Genomic DNA, 24,086 nt, shown 5'->3' with positions numbered 1-24,086 from the left:
TGCAAGCGGCAATATCTGTACAGAACAATTTCCAAAGTTAACTGAGATGAACAAAGGTGACCCTAAGAAAGAACAACCGATATGCGTGATGCATATGGTAGCATTGTTTCGATAAAACCGTAATAGTTATATATATATATAAAATAGCAATATTACACAAAAGAAATTGAATTAAAAAAAAAAAATTGAAGACAACAAAATTCAAGGTTTGTTTTCTGGTACTTATTAGCGAGCACATATAATCAAAGACATTTGCAAGTAGCAAAGAAATGATCAGCAAAAACCGCCTTACTCATTATTGTACTTGAATTATATAAAATATAGTGTTATGCAATAAGGGTAATGTAAATATGTAATCTGCAATCTTATTTGGAAAATCCCGCTTTTTTTCTGCATATGTTGTAAGTATCACTTTACTGCCGATTTTGTAACGATGCTGCCTGTATGATTCCAGAGAGATACAACATAGTAAAAATAACATGAGCTGACAATTGGTAGTATAAAACCATTATGGATAAATCTTTAGATGCGACGGAGCTACCATGTGCGCCAGTTGGGTAGCGAATCTTTATCAATTGAACAAAACTATGTTAAAAAATAAATCTATATTCCATGTGTACAGCTAATAAATAGAAAAAAACAATTATTTTTATCAAAGAAGTATAGTTACTAAAAAGATATTGGTACCATATGGGCTAAGATATCATTTTTGATAATCGCCTTTTATTAGTAAATCAAAATGAATCGATGGCCAAAACCTTGCATGGTATCGCCAACAATACTTACTATTAGATTTGGGGAGATAAGTAATAGATAAATGATGTAGAATAGAGAAGAATTTCAATAAAGAAGGTTTGTGTGTCTGTATCATATAGTTAGAGTTAGAGTTGATGCTATCCTATCTTACATTTCCAAGTTATTTTCCAGACTCTTTATGTAATTTGTTATTTACCAGTAGTGCAGTCCTGATTTTTTTTTTTGATCACCAGAGTTTGAAAACAGACAGACAGTTATTTCTAACAATTTTAATCTCCATTTTTTATACCTCAAACTACTAATAATTTACAACAACATGGGGCTGTAGCTCAGTGGTTTAGAGTAGGAAATTCCAATAGTACCGAATTCGGGAGGTTAACAATTTCTTGGTCGCAGGTTCGATTCCTGTCAGCCTCATTTTTTTTATATATCAAGATATTTGAAAAATTTCATTTTTTTTTTTTTCTATAGAAGGCATTACCCACTTTAAATAGCCAGGTCGCCATGTTGTCATTATCAACCTCTCCGTGCTATTATTTAATGTACCATTATTATCCACTACTTCCTTCTACTCGTAACTTTTCTTTTTTACCCTCAATATGACCGCGTTTCTCATTGTTTTTAGTCACCAGGTTAAATTCAATAGAGTAATACTTTGGACGTGGTAGCTTTCTGGTCCCCTTTAGTCAATATCTTTTTGCATCAATTTCATGCAAAAATACGGTAACAACGTTTCTAATGGTACATGTTCACTTCAAAAAGACAAGATAACATCATTTAAATAGTACTTGCTTCACTTTTCAAACAGTAATACAATTAACGAGGGCCCCAAAAAAGAGGATAATCAATGGAGCAGAGCAAATAATAATAATAACAATAATGAAAAAAAAAAAAAAAAAAAGATAGACTCTATACATATACAAATTCCAAGTCGTGCTTTCTACCTTACCTCTTATTCTTTTGCTTAATTTCTACTTCCTTCGTCGCATGTAGTTTCACAAAGTTAGGGTAGTCTGGCCTGTTCCCCATATACCCTAAGGACCAGTCGTAACTAACGACATATGCAAAAATAGAACCATTTTTGTTAAAAGCGGTCGCCAGAATGCTTCCCGGTAACTCAGGAAACAGCTTTAGCCTCTGTTTCGCGTCCTTGTCCCAAAAGCAAAAAGTGCCGTCGGAGCCTGCGGTACTGAAAGTGCCAAATATTGGATGGAAAGAGATTGCATTGACTGGGTATGCTTGGGACTCATTTGCGCGAGCACCAGTACCACCACTAGCACTACCACCGCTTGCACTGCCCGTACCCCCCTTTCTATGACACTTGAAAGAAAAACCAAACTTCTTTTGCTCACTTTCAGTGATATATTGAATTGCGCACCGGCCCTCAATAGAACCTATAGCAAATCCGTTTGCCTGGGGGTAGCACGCAACAGTACGTGTTTGCCATTTCAAGGGCGACTGACTTGTTTTGAATACTTGCTGTGGGTTGTTCAAGTCAATTATACTAATATGTCTCTCGGCACAGCCAACAACCAACAATTTCTGAGCTGAGTCCATGGCGTAGCATCTCTCGGGTAACGAAATTGTGCTAACGGGATTCGGCGTCCTCATATCCCAATATTTCAACGTTTTATCCCACGACCCACTCGCTACTACTGGTGTATTTGACGGACCGCATTCGACATAGCGCACAGACCTGACTGGAGCATCATGTTGTCCAATTTGTTGTTGTTGTTGCGAGGTAAGGTCAAAAATTTTCACTTGGTTATCTGCTCCACCACTAACCACCTTTGTACCATCCGATGACCATCGGGACGAAAATACAGGCGCGTTATGTTCATACATCGCCTTGCCCTGGTTGTTGCCTGTGTTTGTGTCGATCTCATAGATCCTCACCTTCTTGTCCCAGCTCGCTACTGCCAAAAGATCCTGTTGTGGGGAAAACGAGAGATCCTCAATTGAATCCTCTGGCGGGTTATTAAGAGTTATATCGTTGAGGAGCTCCTGCCCCGTCGCGGCACTCGAAGAGGAGGAAGTGGAAGAACCAAGAAATGACATTTGGGTTAGAAAAAGGGCTGTTGGCTTGTATATGCTTTTTGCTCTTTTTTTTTTTTTTTAATTTTTTTTTTTTAGTTTTTTAAATTTTAGTTTTGTTATTTTATTCATCACACACTCTCTAAACAACATCTATAATATAAGAACACCTAGACATAGCACCATCACAGTGAGACCCCATACGGCCAATACCAATCCACCGTATTTACAAAATGCCTCTAATTTGGTCAACTTTGTACGCGGCTCCAATGGCGTGATCAAGATGTACCCGAACAATCCAGGTAGAATAAAGGCAATGGACGTGGACCCTGTGCTTCCAACGAATGCCAACACTTTGGCGAGTGAAGTAACAGACAACGCCACCACATAGCTGAGCACGACGATAACAGTTGTTATGGTATAGAACCTGCGGCTGGTTAATGGGACATTAATGGGAGCGTGGCCAAGAGTATCGTGCGCGCCTTCCACAGGCGTTGTAGAAATAAATGATTCCTCTAACAAGCTGGGCACAGCATCTGAATTCAAACTCTCAGCATCGGAATACATCGAGGAACGGCTGCTGCTATTGACGGACCCATATTGGTTAGTCTTGGCAACGCTGTGTCTCAACCTAGTAGATTCCACTCCTTTCTTGATAAAATAAATGACATGGTTTATAGAACCTCTGCAGGGGTGACACTGCAAGGGAAAGGATAAACTCGACATAACAACAATAGACAAGTTTCCTACTAGCGTGCTGACAGATCCCGAAGGGTACATAGTGATGATATCAGCATCCACTTCATCGCCAAATGTCAAGTATCCAAATACAGCTACAAGCAAGTAGCTGACCAGCGCTGTGAGTAAGGCATTCCATATAATAAAGTTCGACTGCCGTGTCTGCGATCCATCCTTGGCATCTGGTTGTAACTCGTTTATTATGGCAAACATGTTCTGGTGACAGGTGTAGGAAAAGACAAACATGGGGAAAGAGCCCAAGGTTCGTCCCCAGCTCAAGGGTCCATACCACTCAATCTTTTCAGCAGGTATAAGGATACCGTGTCTCAGCTTAGCAATATAGTTTCCAATTACCAAAAAGATCAAGTATGCAACAGAAAACAATGCCAAGACGCTCGTGTACCGCAAGCTACTCAATTTTTTCAAGTATGACAATGGTGCAACCACTACCCACATAAACACGGTGATCCAAAAGTTTCTGTTCATCAAGATAGAGTCGGCGTCTACAGTTTTCAAACTTTCCATAATCTTTGGCATCAAGTCTCCAATGACCACCAAGTACGATACTCCAACTCCAAAACACTTGATCAGGATCGCAGAATCGAAGACTATGGATAAATTAGGATACGTGATCTGGGCCAAACTAAAGTAGGAAACAGAGCCACGCTGGCCCGTATACCTTGCAACCTTGTTTTGAAGGTATAAACCAAAGGACGACGTACATGCAGACCATATAATCAATATACATCCAAACAATAGACCATTCTGGCGTAGGCCATAGGGCATTGCGAGTATTCCCGCGCCGATAACGGTGTTGAGAATGTTGATTGTCCCCGACTTTATGGTAGCCCTCGTCATTAGTCTTTAGTAGAAGTGGATATCTTTGCTCTCAATCTTTACCCTTGTTCTTCTTTTCTTTTCTATTTTTTTTTTTTTTTTTTTTTTACTAGTGAGAAAAAAAAAAGAAAAGATAAAATAGATAAACGATAGCGGGTGCATTGCTCCATCAACGGCGGTAGAAGTAAGGGGGGGGGGAGGAGAGGGTAGAATACTCGATGCTCGGCTGTTGTTCTTAGGTATTATAATGTAGAGTTACAACTTCCAGTAGTTTGAGCCTATGAGCGGGGGAGGAAAGGAAGGAAGGCATCTTCCTTTCAACCGCCTCCATCACGTAACCGTTTTTATCCATTAGCTTCAATCCTTGGAGTGAGTTATGAGTTTTTTTTTGTTTTTGTTTTTTTTTCTTATCTGACATCGCTATAATACTAGAACTAACTTTATGTTATTACCCAAAAGAATGGAGTCTTGGTAATCCTTGGCCAAATTCATTTGGCATTTCTTCTTAGGTAATTTTGCAACTCGGCTTTTATTGCTGTCTGGACTTTTTTAATTGATAGTTCTCTTGTTCTTTTGTGACGCAGCACCAAAAAGATTCTCTGTTGCAACCAGCCCCGAACAAACAAGCGACAATGCTTAGCACGGGAGGTCCCTTCAACAATAAAAGAGAAAAATGTTCGACCGGACTTATTAGAATAAGTTGAAAAAGTTCATTACACTTGGAAATCTTATTACCCTCTTGCTATTACGCAATTTGTAGGGCCACAGCTGTCTTTCTTTCCACAGAATTCGTTAAAATTAAATTTTAGAAGATAAGATCCAAATTTGCTTTTTTGTGTGTCATACAATCCGCTCTATTTTCTCACGGATTGTGTGTTTGGTGGGAATTTTGGCCCCCACCCCCTCCCACCTCGGTTAGTACTCTTTAGGAACGAAAAATTCACAAATCTGCAAAAGAGTTGTCTAACCTGCAAATTCAAAGCCACGGAGAGTGGCTAGTGATATACCTTTTAGATAGGATATCCCCCCCCCCCCTTTTTTTTTTTTCCGTTGTTTCTCTAAAGAAGAACTGGTGGATGAATGAACACCGCCTTTGTCAAATGTTCTAGAAGTTATTCAACTAAAAGAGGTTTACTCTCTCTTGTTTCTTTTTGTGTAATCGCACTAGCCACTAAACCCCCCCTCCACCGAAAGAAAGTAAAAAAAAAGTACTCTACAACCGATACTCCTAACAGTTGTCTTTGAAAAAGAGTAGTCAGATGGCTTTGGAAAGTGCACCACAATCAAATGGGATGCTTTTGGAAATCGTTAGGTCCAAAATCTCTCATCCATATCATCCGAAAAGAAGCCACGCCTAAAAATTCTGTTGAAAACTATAAGAGTTTCGACTAACTAACTAACTCAAATCCTACAGTGCAGTGTGATCACAACTAAACCCATGTGTGTCACTCAGTTTCCTTATCCCTAAAAGAGATTTTGCGAGAACAAAAAAAAATACTCGATTTAACACTTGCATAGATACTGACTTCTTCCATAAATCCAGACAAAATATCTGCACTAATATTTGAAAGTCTCTAAATTTTTGTGGGCTTTTATACACACCACATTGAAAAACTGTCAACTTTTGAGCACTGATATTTCTATCAGTTATTATCATCTTTGCCAACCAGCACACTCAAGAGCAAACAGCAAACAGCAATCTGCATTCGGCATCAACAGCAGCGGCAGAAGCAGCAGGAAAATGCAATTTCTTAAACAAATTTGCGGTGAACAGCCTCATCAATTAGTTATGAAGCAAGTCTTATAGTTAAAAGATATAAATTTTTTTTGCTCGCTTACATGTACACTACCAATTCTACTTTTTTTTTTTTTTTTTGGATTTTCTCTCGCACTATCCTGATTTTGGAAAGGTGCCAGAAACTGAATAATTTATTACTAATCTTATTTAATTTAGTTTGCAATATCTTGATACATTGTAAAATAATATTTTTACTTTAACTCCTACAGGATTACCTGATACATGCGGCAAAGAACCACCTTATTTTCGGGGAAAGTAAAGTCCCTCTGGAAAAATGCTAGGAGATATTGCTTTTCTTCCTTTTTTTTTCTTTGTTTCCCTAATCAAACAATCAAACAGTATACCCTCATTTGTAAGAAAACTATGCAAAGTTAAGCCCTGAGACATAATTCTACCAAAGCCTGTTTGTACTGAATATAAACTCGTTCAAAACTAAAAGAAAGAAAAGAAAATAAAAAAAATAAAAAAAAACCAAAAAAACCTTCTATTCTAAAGAGATGAAGCAAACAAAAAAGAATCATCTTATTCAAAGTGGTATAAATCTAAGCGTGACATGCGCACTGGGGTAAAGCCTTTGTCGGAAGTAAGCACTATCAAGGATATAAGAGTATAAATACACATACATCCTCCCATTAGACATTTTTACAACACGAGTCGTACAAGTTTGATGGAGCGGCTTTTCTTGTCAACTGATATTACTGGTTCCTGTGTTACTGATCAACCCCCATCTGTCAACTTACTCCAAACAAACAAAAACTAATATCTATTTATTATTTTTTTTTTCTTTTCTTGGAAGATCTTAGTCGGTTATCTCAGCGGATCTACACACGGATTTTCCACGGGTTTCATAGATATTCCACGGGTTTCATAGATATTCCACAGGCTCTGATAGACATTATAGGCAATACAGTAAGGTTTGTACCCGAGGTTCCACAGGTGGAAAAGACTTGTACCATACCTATACTCCAGGGTCTGTTTTTTTATTAAGAGGTATTTTTTTTTGTATTTTTTTTTTTCTTATTATTATTTTTTTATTACCGAGCTTTTAATCCCCGATAACAATGTCATTGAGTCAGACAGAAGATCATTACCATTCACATCTGACACATGTCAAAAAGAAGAGGGTAGGAAAGGCTTGCGATTCATGTCGTATCAAGAAAACCAAATGCGATGGTAAGAAACCATGCAATCGTTGTTTGTTAGACAATAAAATATGTGTATTCACAGAAAAGAAGAAATTAAAGGAGAAAAATCATCCTACCGGATATATTGATTTGTTGGAGACGAGATTGGATATATTATCCAAGCTGTTTGAAAAGTTGATTGAGTTATCTAGACCTTATTTACCTGAGATTGATCAAATTGTGCTGCAACGACATATTAACTCCGACTTATCTTCAGACGAAGAGTATGATCAACACAGAGATTATGATGTCGTTCCTATAAACAGAGTGGTCTCTTATTTAATTAAACAAAAAGGCTTGTTGAGAAATTTGCCAATGGAATGGGAACAAGGAGCTATGATTGCCGCTAATTACGACTCAAGGAAAAATTTGCAATTGGCTTCAAAATTATTTGCAAACCACAAGTTTGGAAATAATTCTGGTGAAACTGCTTCTTTACCGGGTGATTCATCTAGTTTGAGAATAAATACAAAAGTAAAGCAAGAGCCCGAATCCCCGTGCTTGTCGCGTGCCAGCTCTACAGATAATTTGGTTCATTCTACTACCAATGCTACTGCTGATGATGATGCTGCTGCTAATGCTGCTGCCGCTGCTGTGAAGGCAACAACCGCAACTGCGACTGCGACATCTAGTCTCGATTCAGATTATGGGAACAAATATTCCAACGATGGAGTGCTATCCGATTTGAACAGTGATGATAATCAAAGTTCAATTTCACCTCCATATATGTTTGGCCAATCCAGTAATACTGCACCAGCGGCTTCCTTATTCGCATATAACAGCTTCACATCATCGAGTAAAAACTCGTCCATGACATCGTTGAGCAACAAATACGAAAACCATTCGCTATCCACTGCACCAGCAACCACGCTTAGAAGATCGTCGTCGTCCACATGCCAAGCTGGTTTAACGAACCAAAAGGTAAAGAGTAATAATGGTTGCAATGGTCACGTTCACAAACCAGTGCACCATAGTCGTATACCATCCTTGGATACAAAAAGAAGAAATAGTTGCTTATCGTCGCCAGCTTCGCTGGTACATAATGTTTTGCTTTCGCAACCACCATCAGCAGTTTTAATGCCTGATGATTATGAATCCGTTGACGAGTCTACAATTATCAATAACCCTAGCACGCAACTTCACCTACATTTTCCGGAATCAAGTTTTTATATCAATGGTAGTGGTGGTGCAGATGTACACCCGCAAACAACAACAGCTTTTGATGGCCTATCAGGTGTTTGTGACCCTTTTATGAATAACAAGAACCCATTTGCCGAGAGATATTAGAAGGTGATTTATCAAATTTCCGTCCCCCTTCATCCACCCTTTTTCATTCAATTCTTGCAATGTTCCTGTATATGCAGTTATAGATTACCTTCTTTTCTTGAGGTTTTTTTTTTTTTTTTTGCATTTTTTTTAAAAACATAGACTGATACCATGGAAACGATTTGATCAGAAATAATAACGGAATCTCTATAAAAACACGTTCTCTCTCATCACTCTCTGTTACTTACTCTTTTAGAAGTACAGGAGATTAGCCAAAAGAAGGAGCCATTATCTCACTTCCCTTCAAAGGCGGAATTATTAAACTAGTCTTTCGAGACTGGCTTAAGATCCATCAAGAGCTTGCCCCCTCCCCCCCCCCCCCAAAAAAAAAAAAAAAAAAAAAAAAAAAAATCATATATATATATATAAATATTTNGCAATATTTGCTGCTGTAATCCACTTTGCTACTTGATAGTTTAGAAAGATCTGTCAAACTACTTTTTTTTTTTTTTTTTTTTTGTTTAAAGATAAACAACTATAAGACAAAGAAAATAGGCCACTAATTATTTTGTATAAGGGCCCTCTAATCAAGTATGGTACCTAATAGAGCGGAAAAAGGGCGAGGGAGATACAAAGCAAACAAACTGTAGACTAAATTTTCCTTGAAGAAGTAGGTTATTTGCATTGTTCTTTCTTGGTTACATGTCCTTCATATTCAAGAGAAAAATACTCAAAAACACTCAAAAAAATGTGTATTCTAGAACAATATTTACATCACATAAACCTTTTTCTAAGAAGTAAAATGAAAGATACTGGAAAAGAGAAAAAGAGTTTGATGTATAATGCTTAGCAAGCTGCAGGAATTACCAGAGCGTCAAAAAATCATCCTTTTCGAAATTATTTGAATGACTTGAGAAAACAGCTCTTTTGAACATTTCTCATCTTTAGTAAAGGACATTCAGTCACCACTCATTTGCACTTATCCTATAGATCATTGGCCATTACCTATAGCACATCCTCCTTCCTGTTGACGACAATTTTAGTCAAAACACACACTTGGTAGAGATTTACTTTGTCTACAGAAATGTTCAAGAATTTTTTTTTTTTTCAGAAGAAACAAAAAAAAAACTCATACATATTTCTAATTTTGTAAAAACTATTTCAGTTTTTTGTTAGTGACCTCTATGGTTTTTGCAATACATGATAGAACCATATCACGAGTTTTTGATGTTTCACCATGTTATGCATCTTACTACCCAAACCTAAGTTCAATTATTATTTCAATGGCAATGAATTACATGATGTATTTTTCTGGAGGGATCTAGTTTGCTTTCTTATTGTAAGATGCATTTATTCCCGATAAGACAAACTTCATGATTTTCGGTTTTTTTTTTAAAAAAGTAAGAACGTCATTAATCCGTTCAAATGGGATGCTTTTTTTTTTTTTTTTTTTTTTTTTTTTTTTTTTTTTTTGAGGAATTTATTATTCGGCTTTAAATTGCGATATTCTTTTCTTGGGCTACATAATTAAGAAAAATGGGGGAGAGAGAGAGCAAAGGGGAAAGGAAGTATTGGAAGAAAAGTTTGAAGTACTATAGCACGGCTACTTTATCAAATCCTACAGGGTAATCATTACAATAATTCTTCCAAAAAAGAAAAAAAAAGCCCAAAAAAAATGAACTTGCTACAGGAGCCTAAATCATAGATAATGCTGATTCTCCAAACACATGGTTCTTTAGTTTCAAAGATGCATTTGGCGCAGCATGGGTATTGGATGTACCTAATATAAAATTTCCCAAAAAAACAAAGAAAAAAAAAAGCAAGAAAAAAAAAACGATATGGGTTTGGCGATAACTATATGTGGAGAAAAAAGATCATAACCCCCCCGTATTGGTACTAAAGAAAGCCAACACTTTCTGTAAAAGTGCTCGCAATTATCTCAATAATCGAGTTAAAGATAATCACCATCATTACCACCATATTTTCTCATTCTCTCAATGTCTCATTTCTTCATTTTCTCATTCTTTCAATGCCTCATTTCTTCATTTTCTCATTCTCTCATTTTCTCATTTTCATGGGGCATCTGTACATTCCCAATCGGTTGGTTCATAAGCATCTGGTTGGTCAATAATTTTCATCTCTTCCGCAGTCAATTCAAAGTCATTTACTGAAATATTCGATATCAATCTTGATGGTGTTTTGGTCTTTGGTAATGGAATATATCCCTTTTCCAATGACCATTTGATCAAAATTTGAGCAGCAGATTTGTTATATTTTGTCATAATCTTTTTGAGCTCAGCAGGCGGAGACTCCAATTTGTAACCATGAGTCAATGGTGCATAGGCTTCAACTTGGATATCGTTCTTCAAACACCATTGTGCCAATTCCTGACGCATACACCAGGGACTTATCTCGATTTGATTGACTGCTGGTGGGATTTTTAATTGTGACCAGTTGAACAATTCCTCAATATGGTGTTTACCGTAATTTGATACACCAATGTTTTTGATCTTGCCTTGTTGTACAGCCTCCTGCATGACCCCCCAACTTTCTAATCGACGTTGCTGGCCAGGTAAGGGAGAATGAATCAATAGCAAGTCAATATATTTCAAGTCTCCAATTTGGTCCATCATGGTGTCAATTGCTTTCTCAGTAGCTTTTTTGCCCAATTGATTATTCCATAGCTTCGTTGTGTAGAAAATTTGCGACCTTTCTACTTGAGGATTATCTCTAAGGAATAGGCTAATTCCCTTGATAACTTGACTCTCGTTTCCATAAAGCACAGCGGTATCGAAATGACGATACCCAACTTTTAAGGCTTCATAAACTAAGCTGCTAGTTTGAGAGGTGGGGATATTATAGCACCCTAACCCAATTGAGGGAATAGTGTTGCCTGAGTTTAGCGTGATTGATCTATATGACATTAGAAATGGTAAAGAAAAGAAAAGGAGTATTATGAAAAATCATGAAAAATCATGAAAAATCATGAAAAATCATAAAAGTGACAAGTGATAAAAATCAGCTTTATTATTGCTCAAGAATGGGGTAGCAATTATATTCTATTAACAACTTGTATTAGTTGCAATTGAAAACGATAGATAGACATTTCACTCAAATGCGAGTATGCGCGTAGTTAAGGTAAGGAGTCGATATCTGCAGTCGAGGCATTGAGTCGATATCTGTAGTCGAGGCATTGAGTCGATATCTGCAGTCGAGGCATTGAGTCGATATCTGCAGTCGAGGCATTGAGTCGATATCTCATTGGAGCTGAGACATATAGGCATAAGCAGTATCTATGGTGCTAGCCATTGAGTAATGAAATGAGGAGCAAAAAAAGGTTTTTATCATTATTTACCAACAACCCACCAAAAGCCGGACAAAGATCCGATTCTTGGTTTGGTGTGTGTTACTCTAATGTATCCCGATTGCTACCGGAGAGAAATATTGCGCATCAATTGGAACACTAGCGTCCTTTAAATGTAATTTCCTCGTCGTTAGTTAAATCGAACCATATTCTCTGACTACAGTAAGCCGACCGGGAAACACTATAATGTTTCCGTAAAAAGAGCGCGTGGTATATAAATTATTTTTACAATGTCATCTAAGTGGACCATAAACACCCGGGGGCTCAAAAAAAAAAAAAAAAAAAAAGAACCATAAAGAATAAAGCAAACTTTCACTGCGAGAAACTTAAATGGGTTAATTATACAAGGAGGTAACAATGCTTATGTAAGCCATAACCCAATACCTGATACATATTCGATTCCATTTTGAATTCCATTTTGGATTATATATAAAAACTCTTTTCATTTCAACAAGATTGAAATTCTTTTTCCACCTCTTCTTTTTTTTCCTTTTTAACATCAATTGATTTTTTTTCTTCTTTACAAAAGGGAATCAGAACAACAAAAGGGACAAGTACTACTCTATAACAATGGCTATTAAAATTGGTATTAACGGTTTCGGTAGAATCGGACGTTTAGTCTTGAGAGTTGCTTTGCAAAGAAAGGACATTGAAGTTGTCGCTGTCAATGATCCATTCATTGCTCCAGACTATGCTGCTTACATGTTCAAATACGACTCCACCCACGGTACTTACAAGGGTGATGTCAAATCCGAAGGAGACAACTTGATCATTGATGGTCAAAAGATTGAAGTTTTCCAATGCAAAGACCCAGCTGAAATCCCATGGGGAAAAGTTGGTGTTGAATACGTTATTGAATCAACTGGTGTTTTCACCAAGATTGAAGGTGCTAAGAAACACATTGAAGCAGGTGCTAAAAAAGTCATTATTACTGCTCCATCAGCTGACGCTCCAATGTTTGTTGTTGGTGTCAATGAAGACACCTACACCCCAGACTTGGACATTATCTCAAATGCTTCATGTACCACTAACTGTTTAGCCCCATTGGCCAAGATCATTAATGACAGCTTTGGTATTGAAGAAGGTTTGATGACCACTGTCCACTCAATGACCGCTACCCAAAAGACCGTTGACGGTCCATCCCACAAGGACTGGAGAGGTGGTAGAACTGCTTCTGGTAACATTATCCCATCCTCAACCGGTGCTGCTAAAGCTGTTGGTAAGGTTATTCCAGCTTTGAATGGAAAATTGACCGGTATGTCCTTGAGAGTGCCAACTGTTGATGTTTCAGTTGTTGACTTGACTGTCAGATTGAAGAAACCAGCTACATACGAAGAAATTGCTCAAGCCGTCAAAAAGGCTTCAGAAGGTTCAATGAAGGGAATTATGGGTTACACTGAAGAAGCTGTTGTCTCAACTGATTTCTTGGGTTCCCCATACTCTTCAATCTTTGATGAAAAGGCTGGTATCTTATTGAGCCCAACTTTTGTCAAGTTGGTTTCATGGTACGATAACGAATTTGGTTACTCTACTCGTGTTGTTGACTTGTTGGAACACGTTGCTAAAGTTTCAAAATAACTATCTACGAAATTGTAGAGACTTGAATAAGACTACGAAACTGTAAAGACTTGAATAAGATTACGAAATTGTAAAGACTTGAATAATGTACATGTTTGATACATAAAAAAATGAATAATTCAAATAACCATGTATTCTCTTTTTTTTTAGTGCTCTCTCTCTTTTTCTCTCTCTTTTTCTCTAACAGCTCTTGGTCTATGTTTTTCGTCAAGTTCACGTTCGTATATTCTCACTTTTTCCGCTGCAATCTTTCTTACGTCCTCCTGCTCCGATATCCCCCCCTCCCCCTTATATCTACTGCGGTGGTAGCACCAACCTCTCCTTTTTTTTTGGGGATAACTTTTAACTATTGACGTGTCTCCTTGGGTTTTCTCGGTTTAACTCTTTGCTGGTGTGCGCCTTATTTTTTTTTATTGGATTCTTTTTTTTTTATTTTTTTTTTATTTTTCACATCTTTTCCAATAGAAATTGTAGTATAGCGAGTTGCTTTGGTCTTCGTGTGTGAGTCATGTCGACGTCTTCTGCTCAGCCCCGTGAAACTGTGGCTAATCTGACCAAATCTAGGAAGGTACCAACAACGATTGATGAGAAATATTCCCACAACAAAGTAGCAGAAGAAGAAGAAAAAGAGGCTATTAAAAGAAGTCAATATGACGAAACAAAAGAGTCAATTGAATCCTTGAAGAAATTGGAGTCCATTTTAGCACCGCTTTTGTTTACATTGTTATCATTTTTTGTCAGATTCTACCGAATCTCTGTAAATAACAATGTTGTTTGGGATGAAGCACATTTTGGGAAGTTTGGTTCGTACTATTTGAGACACGAGTTTTACCACGATGTTCATCCTCCATTAGGTAAAATGTTGGTTGGGCTTTCCGGATATATTGCTGGCTATAACGGATCTTGGGACTTCCCCAGTGGTGAGCAGTATCCTGACTATATTGACTATACAAAAATGAGATTGTTCAATGCTACATTCTCAGCCTTGTGTGTACCATTTGCTTATTTCACAATGAAGGAAATTGGATTTTCCGTTTGGACTACTTGGCTATTCACTTTAATGGTAACTTTTGAAAGCTCTTATGTTACCTTGAGTAAGTTTATCTTATTAGACTCAATGTTGTTATTCTTCACTGTTGTTACTGTCTTTTGCTTTGCGCGTTTTAACAACTTCAACACAAGGGAGCTAGAATTTGGAAGAAAATGGTGGAAATGGTTATTGCTTACTGGTGTGTCTATTGGTTGTGTTTGTTCAGTGAAAATGGTGGGCTTGTTTGTTACTTCTTTAGTTGGAATCTACACTATTATTGATCTTTTCAGCAAGTTGAATGATAAATCGTTGTCATGGAAGAAATATGCTGGTCACTGGTTAGCAAGAACCCTTGGTTTGATACTTGTACCATTTGCAATTTTCTTGCTTTGCTTCAAAGTTCATTTTGATTTGTTGTACAAGTCAGGAACTGGAGATGCAAACATGTCTTCCTTGTTTCAAGCCAACTTGTTAAATTCAGATGTTGGAGGTGGGCCAAGAGAAGTGTCAATTGTACACTCAGTTGTTACATTAAAGAATCAAGGCTTAACCGGTGGACTTTTGCACTCGCACGTGCAAACTTTCCCGGAGGGCTCTAAACAGCAACAAGTCACTACATACGGCCACAAAGACTCAAACAACAACTGGATTTTCCAAAGAGCTAGACCACAACCATACTACGACCCAAGTGGAAATTTAACCGATATTGAATACGTTATTGATGGAATGCACGTGAGATTGATGCATCCACAAACAGGTAGAAACTTACACACACATGAAATTGCAGGACCTGTTACTAAATCCGAGTATGAGGTTGCTTGTTATGGTAATTTGACTATTGGAGATGCTAAAGACAACTGGATTGTAGAAATTGTCGAACAAGCTGGTAACGAGGATAAGTTGAGGCTACACCCATTAACCACTTCTTTCAGGTTAAAGAATGAGGTGTTGGGTTGCTATTTGGGAGTTTCCGGCTCTACTTTACCTCAATGGGGATTCAGACAGGGAGAAGTTGTTTGTTATAAGAATCCATTTAGAAAGGATAAAAGAACTTGGTGGAATCTTGAGAACAACAGAAATCAAATCTTGCCGCCAGCTCCTGCAGACTTTAAACTACCAAAGACTAGATTTTTCCGTGATTTTATACAAATCAACTTAGCCATGATGGCCACAAATAATGCTTTGTTACCTGATCCAGACAAACAAGATGACTTGGCCTCTTCCTTTTGGCAATGGCCAACGTTGAATGTTGGTATTAGGATGTGTGGATGGGGACCCGATAAGCCTAAATACTTTATGATTGGTTCACCTGCAACTACGTGGACATCGACAATTGGTGTTATTGCTTTTGCTTTCATTACGCTTTACTATCTTATTAGATGGCAAAGACAATTTGTTGACTTCCCACCAACTGAAAGATCCAAATTGAAAAAGTTCTTTATGGGTGGAGTTTATCCAATGATTGGTTGGGGTTTGCACTTTATGCCATTCGTCATTATGGGCAGAGTCACATATGTTCATCATTATGTGCCTGCACTCTATTTTGCAATGATTGTTTTCTGTTACGAAGTAGACGCATTCGCTTCAATGTTCAACAGACCCAATGCGTCGGTTTTGAACAAATTGGTATATGCTGGAATATATCTTGCTGCATACTTTCTCGTTGGTTTTACCTTTTGGTACTTTAGATACTTTTCATGGGGTATGGAGGGTGCTAAGGAAAACTGGAAACATTTACAGTTGATAAATTCTTGGAGAGTTGCCGATGATAACTACCAATAAAGAAGAAGAAGAAGAAGAAGAATACGATGATGTTGATGGAAATTTAAAGAAGAAAGGAACAGTATATAGTCATTAAACATAGAATTGAATGCACATACTACTCTCTTGTAAGATATCAGTTGGGAGATACGGTTACGTTTTGTGTCATGACAAAAAAAAAGAAAATAAAAAAAAAAGTTAAAATATTTATTTCTTCCACTTTTGATGAAGAGAGTTGTAATTCAAAGTTTCATGTTTTATCTGTATGCTTTTAAAGTAAGCAAATGATGATGATTAGAAGTATAACAAGACACAGACCGTATGTCGGGGTGATCCCTATTTATAGACGCGGTAGTCTACAACGAAGGTTTAATGTGACGGCATTGCTATCTCGTTCTGAACCAAAAAGCTTTAAGCCTTCAGCATTTGCATTCCCATCAGACCCGAAAACAACACCACTACCACTGCTGCTGCTGGTAGTGCTGCTGGTGAAACAACAACAGGATAATGATAGGGTAAGGGAGGATATTGCGGGGGGAAATATGAGTGACTTCCAAGCGACGAGACTAATACATGGCGATACCAAGAAAACAATAGCTATTACCGAAAGAGCGTTGAACAAATTGAATAAAATTCATACAGCTGATCCCAAAGATTCAGCACTACATATTCAAGTCGAAAGCGGTGGATGTCACGGATTTCAGTACAATTTGAATTTGGTTGACTTGGACAAATTCTTGGCTGAAAATAAAGACGAGGATGTTTTTGTTTTTGAAAGAGATGATGGTGAAAGAAAAGGGAGGATTGTACTTGATGATTCCAGTCTAACTATATTACAAGACTCCAAAGTCGATCATACAAAAGAGTTGATTGGTAGTCAATTTAAAGTTGTTGATAGTCCATACACCAGCACTTCGTGTGGGTGTGGTGCTTCTTTTGATTTCGATTTTGAGAAATTAGAAAGGAAGCAAGAGGAGAACTAATTTATAGATGACAAAATAGCATACTTTTTTTTTTTTTCTTTTTTGTTGTTGTTGTAGTTGTTGTTGTTGTTGTAGTAGTAGTAGTAGTAGTAGTAGTATTACCTGTGGTCTTATGCCAACATTTCGTTTATTCCCTTGATGCTCTTTGTTGAATAAAATCTAACGTCTACGTCATCATCCGTTTCCAATTTCTGTAAATTCGATAACACTTGTAAATTTATCAATTTCTTCAATTCTTCCGGATTTGCCTTTGCTTGTTCGTCTTTTGCTAAAGTTTCAACCAAGGTTAGATACGATTTAGCAACGTTGAATCTTATATTTGGCACAGCATCAGTAATCAAACTGTTGATAAACGGAAGTACTTTTTCAATGAGTATTTTGTGGTCAATCACCGGAATCAAGCTTGTCACAGCAAAAAGACACGTTATTCTAATTATAAAATTTGAATAGTCAATCTTGTCATCCTCATCGATTTTGTCGTCTTGATTTAACAACCTACTAAGAATTTCCTTTGCTGCCCACTGAGAGCCAAATATAACGGTTAAGTTTTTCAAGTTGTTCACCGCTGCTTCCCTGATGGCAAAAACAGGGTCCCATAACCATGACAAACACAACGATAACAATTCATCGTTGAAGAAGGATTCGCCAAGTTGCTCTGCTAATTTGGGTATATATTCAATTATGGCCAATCTAACTCTCCATTTGTGATCTTGCGCTAATTCTGTTATAGCCGGAAGTAAATTTGTTGATAACAAATTGATACCAATGGTTTCATTGACTACTGATAAATTGGAAATTATGTTCAATCTGACATCTGGAAATTCATCCTTCAACATGGTTAAGAAAATTGGTAATAATTTGTCAATTGTGGCTTGTCTTTCCAAGATTGGTGATAATTCGGTAATAGTTGAGGCCAATGAGGCTCTAACGTTTTCTTGTGGGTCTTGACTTAACTCATTCACCACCGGAATAATTTTGTTTAATATTGTTGCTTTTGCAGGAGGGTATTTGGTTAACAATTGGCAGAATGACGGCAACTGTTTAGCAATTGCCTTTCTCACCTCTCCCTCATGATCCTTCATCAATGATATAAACGGGTCAATTAACTGAAATAAATCTTGTTCATTGGGAGCAAAATTGGATGCAATTTTACTGAATCTATCAGCAGCTGTATATCTTACTCTCCAACTTTCATCTTTGATGAGCTTTAATGCACTTGACAAAAAATCTGAATTGAAGCTATATTCGTGGATTTTTTGAAAGAAAACCAAAATCGATATGAGAACATCAACACTAAGAAATTTAACTGAATCTTGATCATCATTGAGTAAATGCTGAAACATTTTAGAAATGATTTCCCAGTCCTCATTGTTAACTTTGTTGACATCGTTAGGCGATTTCTCGGTAAATTCTGTTAGCAAGTCAATCAAATGTGGTAAATTTGTTGCGGCGCTTCTTCTAACCATTGGGTAATCGTCAGTAACTAGTTTGAGATACATCTTTAGTAAATCTTTTCTAACTTCGGCATTAACCCTGATAATCACCGCCTTGTACAAACCGCACGAAGCGATTTTTTTCAGGAACCAATTTCCCTGTGTTAGATTAGTGATCAAATTAAGAAAGATTTTGTTGATTTCCTCTTGTGTCAACTCCAAACTGATTTTGTTTAAAGATTCAATTGCCTTGTCTCTCACCAAAGGTTCTTCCATTGATGCCAATATGGTCAAAATGGATATTAAAGGTTCACAGTATTCGTGGCCGCCAATCAAGGGGACAAAATCTCCCAATTTGGTACCCAAAACGGCAAATACTTCTTCCTCATCGTCTTGAGCAACATCATTTAAAAATGGTAATAACTCTTTACGTGTTCTTTCGGTACCTAGTGCAATAGCAATTGTGTCTAGTCTCTGCATAGCCTCGACCCTGTTTGATACATCGTCGTGTTTCAACTCATCCATAAGGAGAGCTAACGGGTATAAGTCGTCGTTGAAATTATTCATTGAATTGAATTGAACTAAATTGAATTGAATTGAAAAAAAAAAAAAAAAAAGAAAGAAAGAAATATAAAACCTTTCTTGTAATATGAAGAAAAACAAAAAAAAAAAAAAGGTTTATCCAACTGAGCTTTTCTGTATTACGCTGTGATCAATTTAATGGTAGACGGCAGCTTACCTAATGTTATAACTCTTTTTTTTTCTATGTTATAACTAGTGTCGGTTTTTTTTTTTGTATATTAAGTCAATAGGTGTTATCTGGTATATAGTTTTTGTTGTAAGTATTAATCAATCACTTTTTTTTTTCTTCTCTTTCCAAGTTGGCCTTTTTTTCTGTTGACCTTTTTTCTGTTGACTTGGTTAGTAGAGAAAGGGAAGAGAGAGTGAAAAATAGAGAGAAGTAAGGGAAAGAGAGAAGTAAGAGAAAAAGAGAAGTAAGGGAAAGAGAGAAGAAGAAAGGGAAGGGGAGAAAACTTGTAGTATGAGATATTTGACTCTCCTCTCATCTATGCTAGTTCTGTGTAGCCAGTAACTTGCTAAATAATGCTGGTGGGGGGGTCGTCTATAATCACCAATTGGTTCTATATATTCTTTAGTATTTGTCACGTGACTTTGAAAATGATATTTGGAAAGAGAGAATGCCGAAAAAAGAATGAAAAATAACGAGAGAGAGAGAGAATGAAAAATAACGAGAGAAATGGAGGAAGAGAGAGAGAGAGAAAAAACTTATGGTAGAGAATATATTAGAATGATAGGTAAAGCTGGTGTTATGAAAACTTTCGTATAAAGCGGAAAATCCCACTGCTTGCAGAATATTGATGGGTTTATCCCACTGCTTGCAGAATATTGATCCCAATGCTTGCTAAATAATGCTGGGGGGGGTCTAGTTCCATATGATTGCAATTTCTTTGGTATATATCACGTGACCTTGCATAAAGGATATCTTAACCCATTATGAAAATGATATTAAGAGAGAGAGAGAGAGAGAGAGAGAGAGAGAGAGAGAGAGAGAGAGAGAGAGAGAGGGTATGGAATGTATGAAAATAATAGAAAAGGCTGGTGCTTGCAGAATGTTGATGGTCTCTATGGAAAATACCGGTGCTAACTCTCTCTATATGTAACTCTCTCTATATATGTAACTCTCTCTATATATAACTCTCTCTATATGTAACTCTCTCTATATATAACTCTCTCTATATATGTAACTCTCTCTATATATAACTCTCTCTCTACATTCTATAAACTAGTCTCTTCCTCTTTCAACTAGTTTCTTTCGACTAGACTCGTTTCACTCGTCTAGTCTCTTCCGATAGTGTTGTTATCACGTGACTTTAAACAAATTTTCAAGCACGCCCTAAAATGATTATTTCATCAAGCGGGTATCTTTAGAAGCACATGTTTCCACTGCTCTCCCATAGAATACAGCATTATTTCACAGGTATCCTCTATATTATGTCCTCTTCATCGCTAGCCCCGTCTCCGAACTCGTTAGACATCTTAGACTCGCAAATAGACCCAAAATATAGAGATGCATATTCCATTAAGTTACACCAGTATCATTTGGAGAATCCCAATTGTTGGGAGTTCAGTATTGTTCCTGGCATGTTCAAACAATCTGATCCCGACACAGACGAATCCAAATTCAACTATTTAGATGAACATTTTGGGAAAATAGGTTCGTGGGATGCGATAGTTGAACGATTAAATCAGTTGAATCTGGAATCTTGTCAAGATGAACAATACAAGATTCTATTTCTTTTTCGTCATTATGCCGGGTACCACAATTTAGCGCATTTGAAATATGGAGACGATGCATGGAATAACTATTGGTCAAAAATTAATGGAGACGACGAGATGACTTGGGGTCCAGATGCTAATTTGACAATGGAGAGTATCGAAACAGCGAGAAAGAATAGTAAATTGATCGCGCAAGAGCTAAGTAATAATAATGCTTCAAATAAGTCATTGATCATGCCAAACAGATTGTATGTGTCGCCATTATCTAGAGCCATTGATACTTTGTACTATACGTGGGATCCAATATTAGATTTGAAAAAGGTCCAGCCCAAGATTCAAGAGAATTGGAGAGAAACTATGGGTATACATACATGTGATAAACGATCAACTCGCTCAATAATAAACCAAAGGTTTACAGGTAAAGGGTTTGAAATTGAATCGAGTCTAACAGAAGAGGATGAATTATACCAGGATGATTACAGAGAAACCGTTGATGAACAAGCCATGCGGATGAATTCGGCATTGCAAGAATTATTTTCTGAATGTGGCAAGGATGAATCTATCATTGGTATAACTAGTCATAGTGGGAGTATAAGAACCCAGTTGATGGTTTTGGGTCATAGGTCATTTGCTGTTCAAACTGGTGGAATGGTGCCTGTTTTTGTCAAAGCTTTGAGAAGAGGAAACATTGAGAAATTATGAAATACACTATCGACAGAGTCGACACTATCGAGCAGAGCGAGATAGTGGGGCAACGTCACTATTGACACTATCGACAGAGTCGACACTATCGAGCAGAGCGAGATAGTGGAGCAACGTCACTATTGACACTATTGACACTATTCACACTATCGACACGATCTTGCTTTGCTCGCTAGTCTATCAACCAACACTTTATCGACTAGATTCGTTTCACTCGTCTAGTCTTAAAGGTTTGTTGCTGTAAAAAGTCTTGTTGTGTGTCACTACCAAAGACCAAATATCTGCACATTTGAACAGTATAGATACAGGGAACTAAGCAAGTTGAAAGTACACTTTTTCAACATTTACAATACAAGCTATCAAACAATATTTAGTTGTACTTTATAAGCCTCTATTTATAGACTAAAGATGTCAAATCGGTAGCACGCAGGGTGCAACAAAACAACACAAAAAAAAAAGATTAAGCCACTTTAATTTATTTTCCAGTACTTTTGGAGTATGAGTAGTCATATTGTTGGTAAGTCTTGAAACTGAGCGTGTACCCTTGCCTTTATAGATTGCCTTTATAGATTGCCTTTACAGATCTTGCCTCTATAGATTGCCTTTACAGATCTCGCCCCAAATATTTTTTAGTCTCTCTCTGTTCAGATAAGTTTGCGAGAATATGACAATTAGTCTTGGTGGTAACAATACGACTAATTCTTTCTTTTCTCGTCTAAAGATATTAGAATTATAGTTATGGTTTGTTTACTTTGGTTAGCTATAACTAAGCATGAGAATTAGCTTTAGAGATTGGTTGGATAAGAAGAATAATGAAATAAAGTACAAATTTGTATACATGTTTGTAAAGAGTAAAAAGAAAAAAGAAAAGAAAAAAAAGAAAGAACTGTGTAAACTATTAGAAAAAGGACAATCAAAGTAGCTTTTGATTGCCCATATAGGGAGAGACCTAAGGCTGTAAACTATTACTTCAATACATAGAAATGAGAGTAAACTTTGCTTGACAAAGGGACTTATATTAGGATTCAAAATCCCAAATGTTATTAGCCCCAAAAAAAAATAAATAATATGTGTTGGTAAAGTTTCACCTCTGAAAGATTAAGAAGATAGTTCTATTTTTGCTCATAACCGCACAGAAATGTTTATCATACTGGTTTATCTGTATTATTTTGTATGATTTACTTGATAATAACTACTATTATTTTTGCAAATTATTTGGTACGCCATACACTACCCTTTTCCAAATTGGGCAGAGTTGGGGTATAGTATAATTATGTATAGGTAAATGCACAAAGACAAAAGGTAAAGAGCAATACCAAAGAGGATCAACTAAACAAGGAAAGGTAAAACGAAATATGTGTCTCTTGATCGTGTGACCATTTACTAACCCAAAACGGGGCTTAAATTTGTCACAAGTTGTTATTCTTTGGTATGCATAATTTCCTATTTTGTCAAACCCATGTGTTAGCCTCATTCTTGTTAACTTTGTTTAAATATGTTTGGTCCTTTTTATTTTTATTTTGGATATTGCGACACTAGGAAGCGAAGCGAGCTAGTGGAGCGGCACTTGATATAAAAAAGAATAGCGTTGACCTAATTTGGCCAGTGAAGGGCGCCGTTTGAATTTATAAAGCTGCACACACGGGTTTAAATGCAAATTGAAGTAAAAATTCTTCAATAAAGTATTCACACACGGGTCTAAATACAAATTGAAGTAAAAATTCCTTCAATAAAGTATTATCTTACTTGCATATATTGACCCTCTAAGATGCAAGAGTCTACCTATAAACACATAGGTTTGGGTAAGTGAAAGAAATCCTGTACTTTTTCAAGAGGTACCTAAAATGTTATCATATGCTCATATGCTCGATGAGATCCAATTAAATATGAAATTTTCAAAACTTTTTTTTCAGGTGTGAATGGTAAATAAACAATATAGAAAAAAAAATTAAAACAAGAATGAAATTCTTTGTTGGTTGGAATACCAAAACATCAAGACTAGAAGTAGTAGAGAAAAGATTTTAGACACTCGTTAGCATAAAGATATGGACTCGATAGGTTAAGGATCATAGATACTTTCTTATCTTTCCAATTTTCCTGGTTTGTTCATCCATTGTTTTTAGAAGGGGAGGGGAAGGGCGGGCAGTTTGCAACTTCAATTTTATACGCAGGACAGCTTTTTTGGTAATTTCTACAAAATTTATTTTTATTTAATGCTATTTTTCTGATACCTTCGTGTACCATACTTTTCATCTTTTCATCTTGTCATCTCCATTGCCATAATTAATAAACTTTCACTAATACCCCCCCCCCCCCCCCCCCCC

General features: G+C 36.8%; 8 protein-coding genes across 8 annotated transcripts; 5 read left to right on the top strand and 3 right to left on the bottom strand. All coding sequences in view use genetic code 12, as the record gives it.

Annotated features, from left to right (window-relative positions):
• Positions 1 to 1,701: 1,701 nt before the first annotated feature.
• Positions 1,702 to 4,386, bottom strand: GLE2 (RNA export factor; the record flags this gene model as incomplete). Its single annotated transcript, XM_049325709.1, has 3 exons — positions 1,702 to 2,760; positions 2,995 to 4,136; positions 4,236 to 4,386. 3 exons carry the CDS (start codon positions 4,384 to 4,386, stop codon positions 1,702 to 1,704), a joined length of 2,352 nt encoding a protein of 783 aa, XP_049178571.1.
• A 2,838-nt stretch (positions 4,387 to 7,224) lies between these two features.
• FCR1 (Fcr1p) lies at positions 7,225 to 8,634 on the top strand (the record flags this gene model as incomplete). The annotated part of the gene is made up of 1 exon (XM_049325708.1): positions 7,225 to 8,634. One exon carries the CDS (start codon positions 7,225 to 7,227, stop codon positions 8,632 to 8,634), a length of 1,410 nt encoding a protein of 469 aa, XP_049178570.1.
• Positions 8,635 to 10,685: 2,051 nt separating this feature from the next.
• On the bottom strand, positions 10,686 to 11,537 carry KGF56_004283 (aldo-keto reductase superfamily protein; the record flags this gene model as incomplete). The annotated part of the gene is made up of 1 exon (XM_049325707.1): positions 10,686 to 11,537. The coding sequence occupies one exon, from the start codon at positions 11,535 to 11,537 to the stop codon at positions 10,686 to 10,688; it is 852 nt and encodes a 283-aa protein (XP_049178569.1).
• A 1,010-nt stretch (positions 11,538 to 12,547) lies between these two features.
• On the top strand, positions 12,548 to 13,555 carry TDH3 (glyceraldehyde-3-phosphate dehydrogenase (phosphorylating); the record flags this gene model as incomplete). Its single annotated transcript, XM_049325704.1, has 1 exon — positions 12,548 to 13,555. The coding sequence occupies one exon, from the start codon at positions 12,548 to 12,550 to the stop codon at positions 13,553 to 13,555; it is 1,008 nt and encodes a 335-aa protein (XP_049178568.1).
• A 508-nt stretch (positions 13,556 to 14,063) lies between these two features.
• PMT2 (dolichyl-phosphate-mannose-protein mannosyltransferase) lies at positions 14,064 to 16,367 on the top strand (the record flags this gene model as incomplete). Its single annotated transcript, XM_049325703.1, has 1 exon — positions 14,064 to 16,367. One exon carries the CDS (start codon positions 14,064 to 14,066, stop codon positions 16,365 to 16,367), a length of 2,304 nt encoding a protein of 767 aa, XP_049178567.1.
• A 244-nt stretch (positions 16,368 to 16,611) lies between these two features.
• On the top strand, positions 16,612 to 17,329 carry ISA2 (Isa2p; the record flags this gene model as incomplete). Its single annotated transcript, XM_049325702.1, has 2 exons — positions 16,612 to 16,622; positions 16,693 to 17,329. The coding sequence occupies 2 exons, from the start codon at positions 16,612 to 16,614 to the stop codon at positions 17,327 to 17,329; spliced, it is 648 nt and encodes a 215-aa protein (XP_049178566.1).
• A 110-nt stretch (positions 17,330 to 17,439) lies between these two features.
• On the bottom strand, positions 17,440 to 19,329 carry TPD3 (protein phosphatase 2A structural subunit; the record flags this gene model as incomplete). The annotated part of the gene is made up of 1 exon (XM_049325701.1): positions 17,440 to 19,329. The coding sequence occupies one exon, from the start codon at positions 19,327 to 19,329 to the stop codon at positions 17,440 to 17,442; it is 1,890 nt and encodes a 629-aa protein (XP_049178565.1).
• Positions 19,330 to 20,775: 1,446 nt separating this feature from the next.
• KGF56_004278 (putative phosphomutase) lies at positions 20,776 to 21,762 on the top strand (the record flags this gene model as incomplete). Its single annotated transcript, XM_049325700.1, has 1 exon — positions 20,776 to 21,762. One exon carries the CDS (start codon positions 20,776 to 20,778, stop codon positions 21,760 to 21,762), a length of 987 nt encoding a protein of 328 aa, XP_049178564.1.
• Positions 21,763 to 24,086: the final 2,324 nt, after the last annotated feature.

Source organism: Candida oxycetoniae, assembly GCF_023343755.2.
Source record: "Candida oxycetoniae strain CBS 10844 chromosome Unknown scaffold15, whole genome shotgun sequence".
NCBI classification, from domain to species: domain Eukaryota; kingdom Fungi; phylum Ascomycota; class Pichiomycetes; order Serinales; family Debaryomycetaceae; genus Lodderomyces; species Lodderomyces oxycetoniae.
Note: the sequence above shows the minus strand (reverse complement) of the source record. Positions and strands in the feature narration are given on the sequence as shown.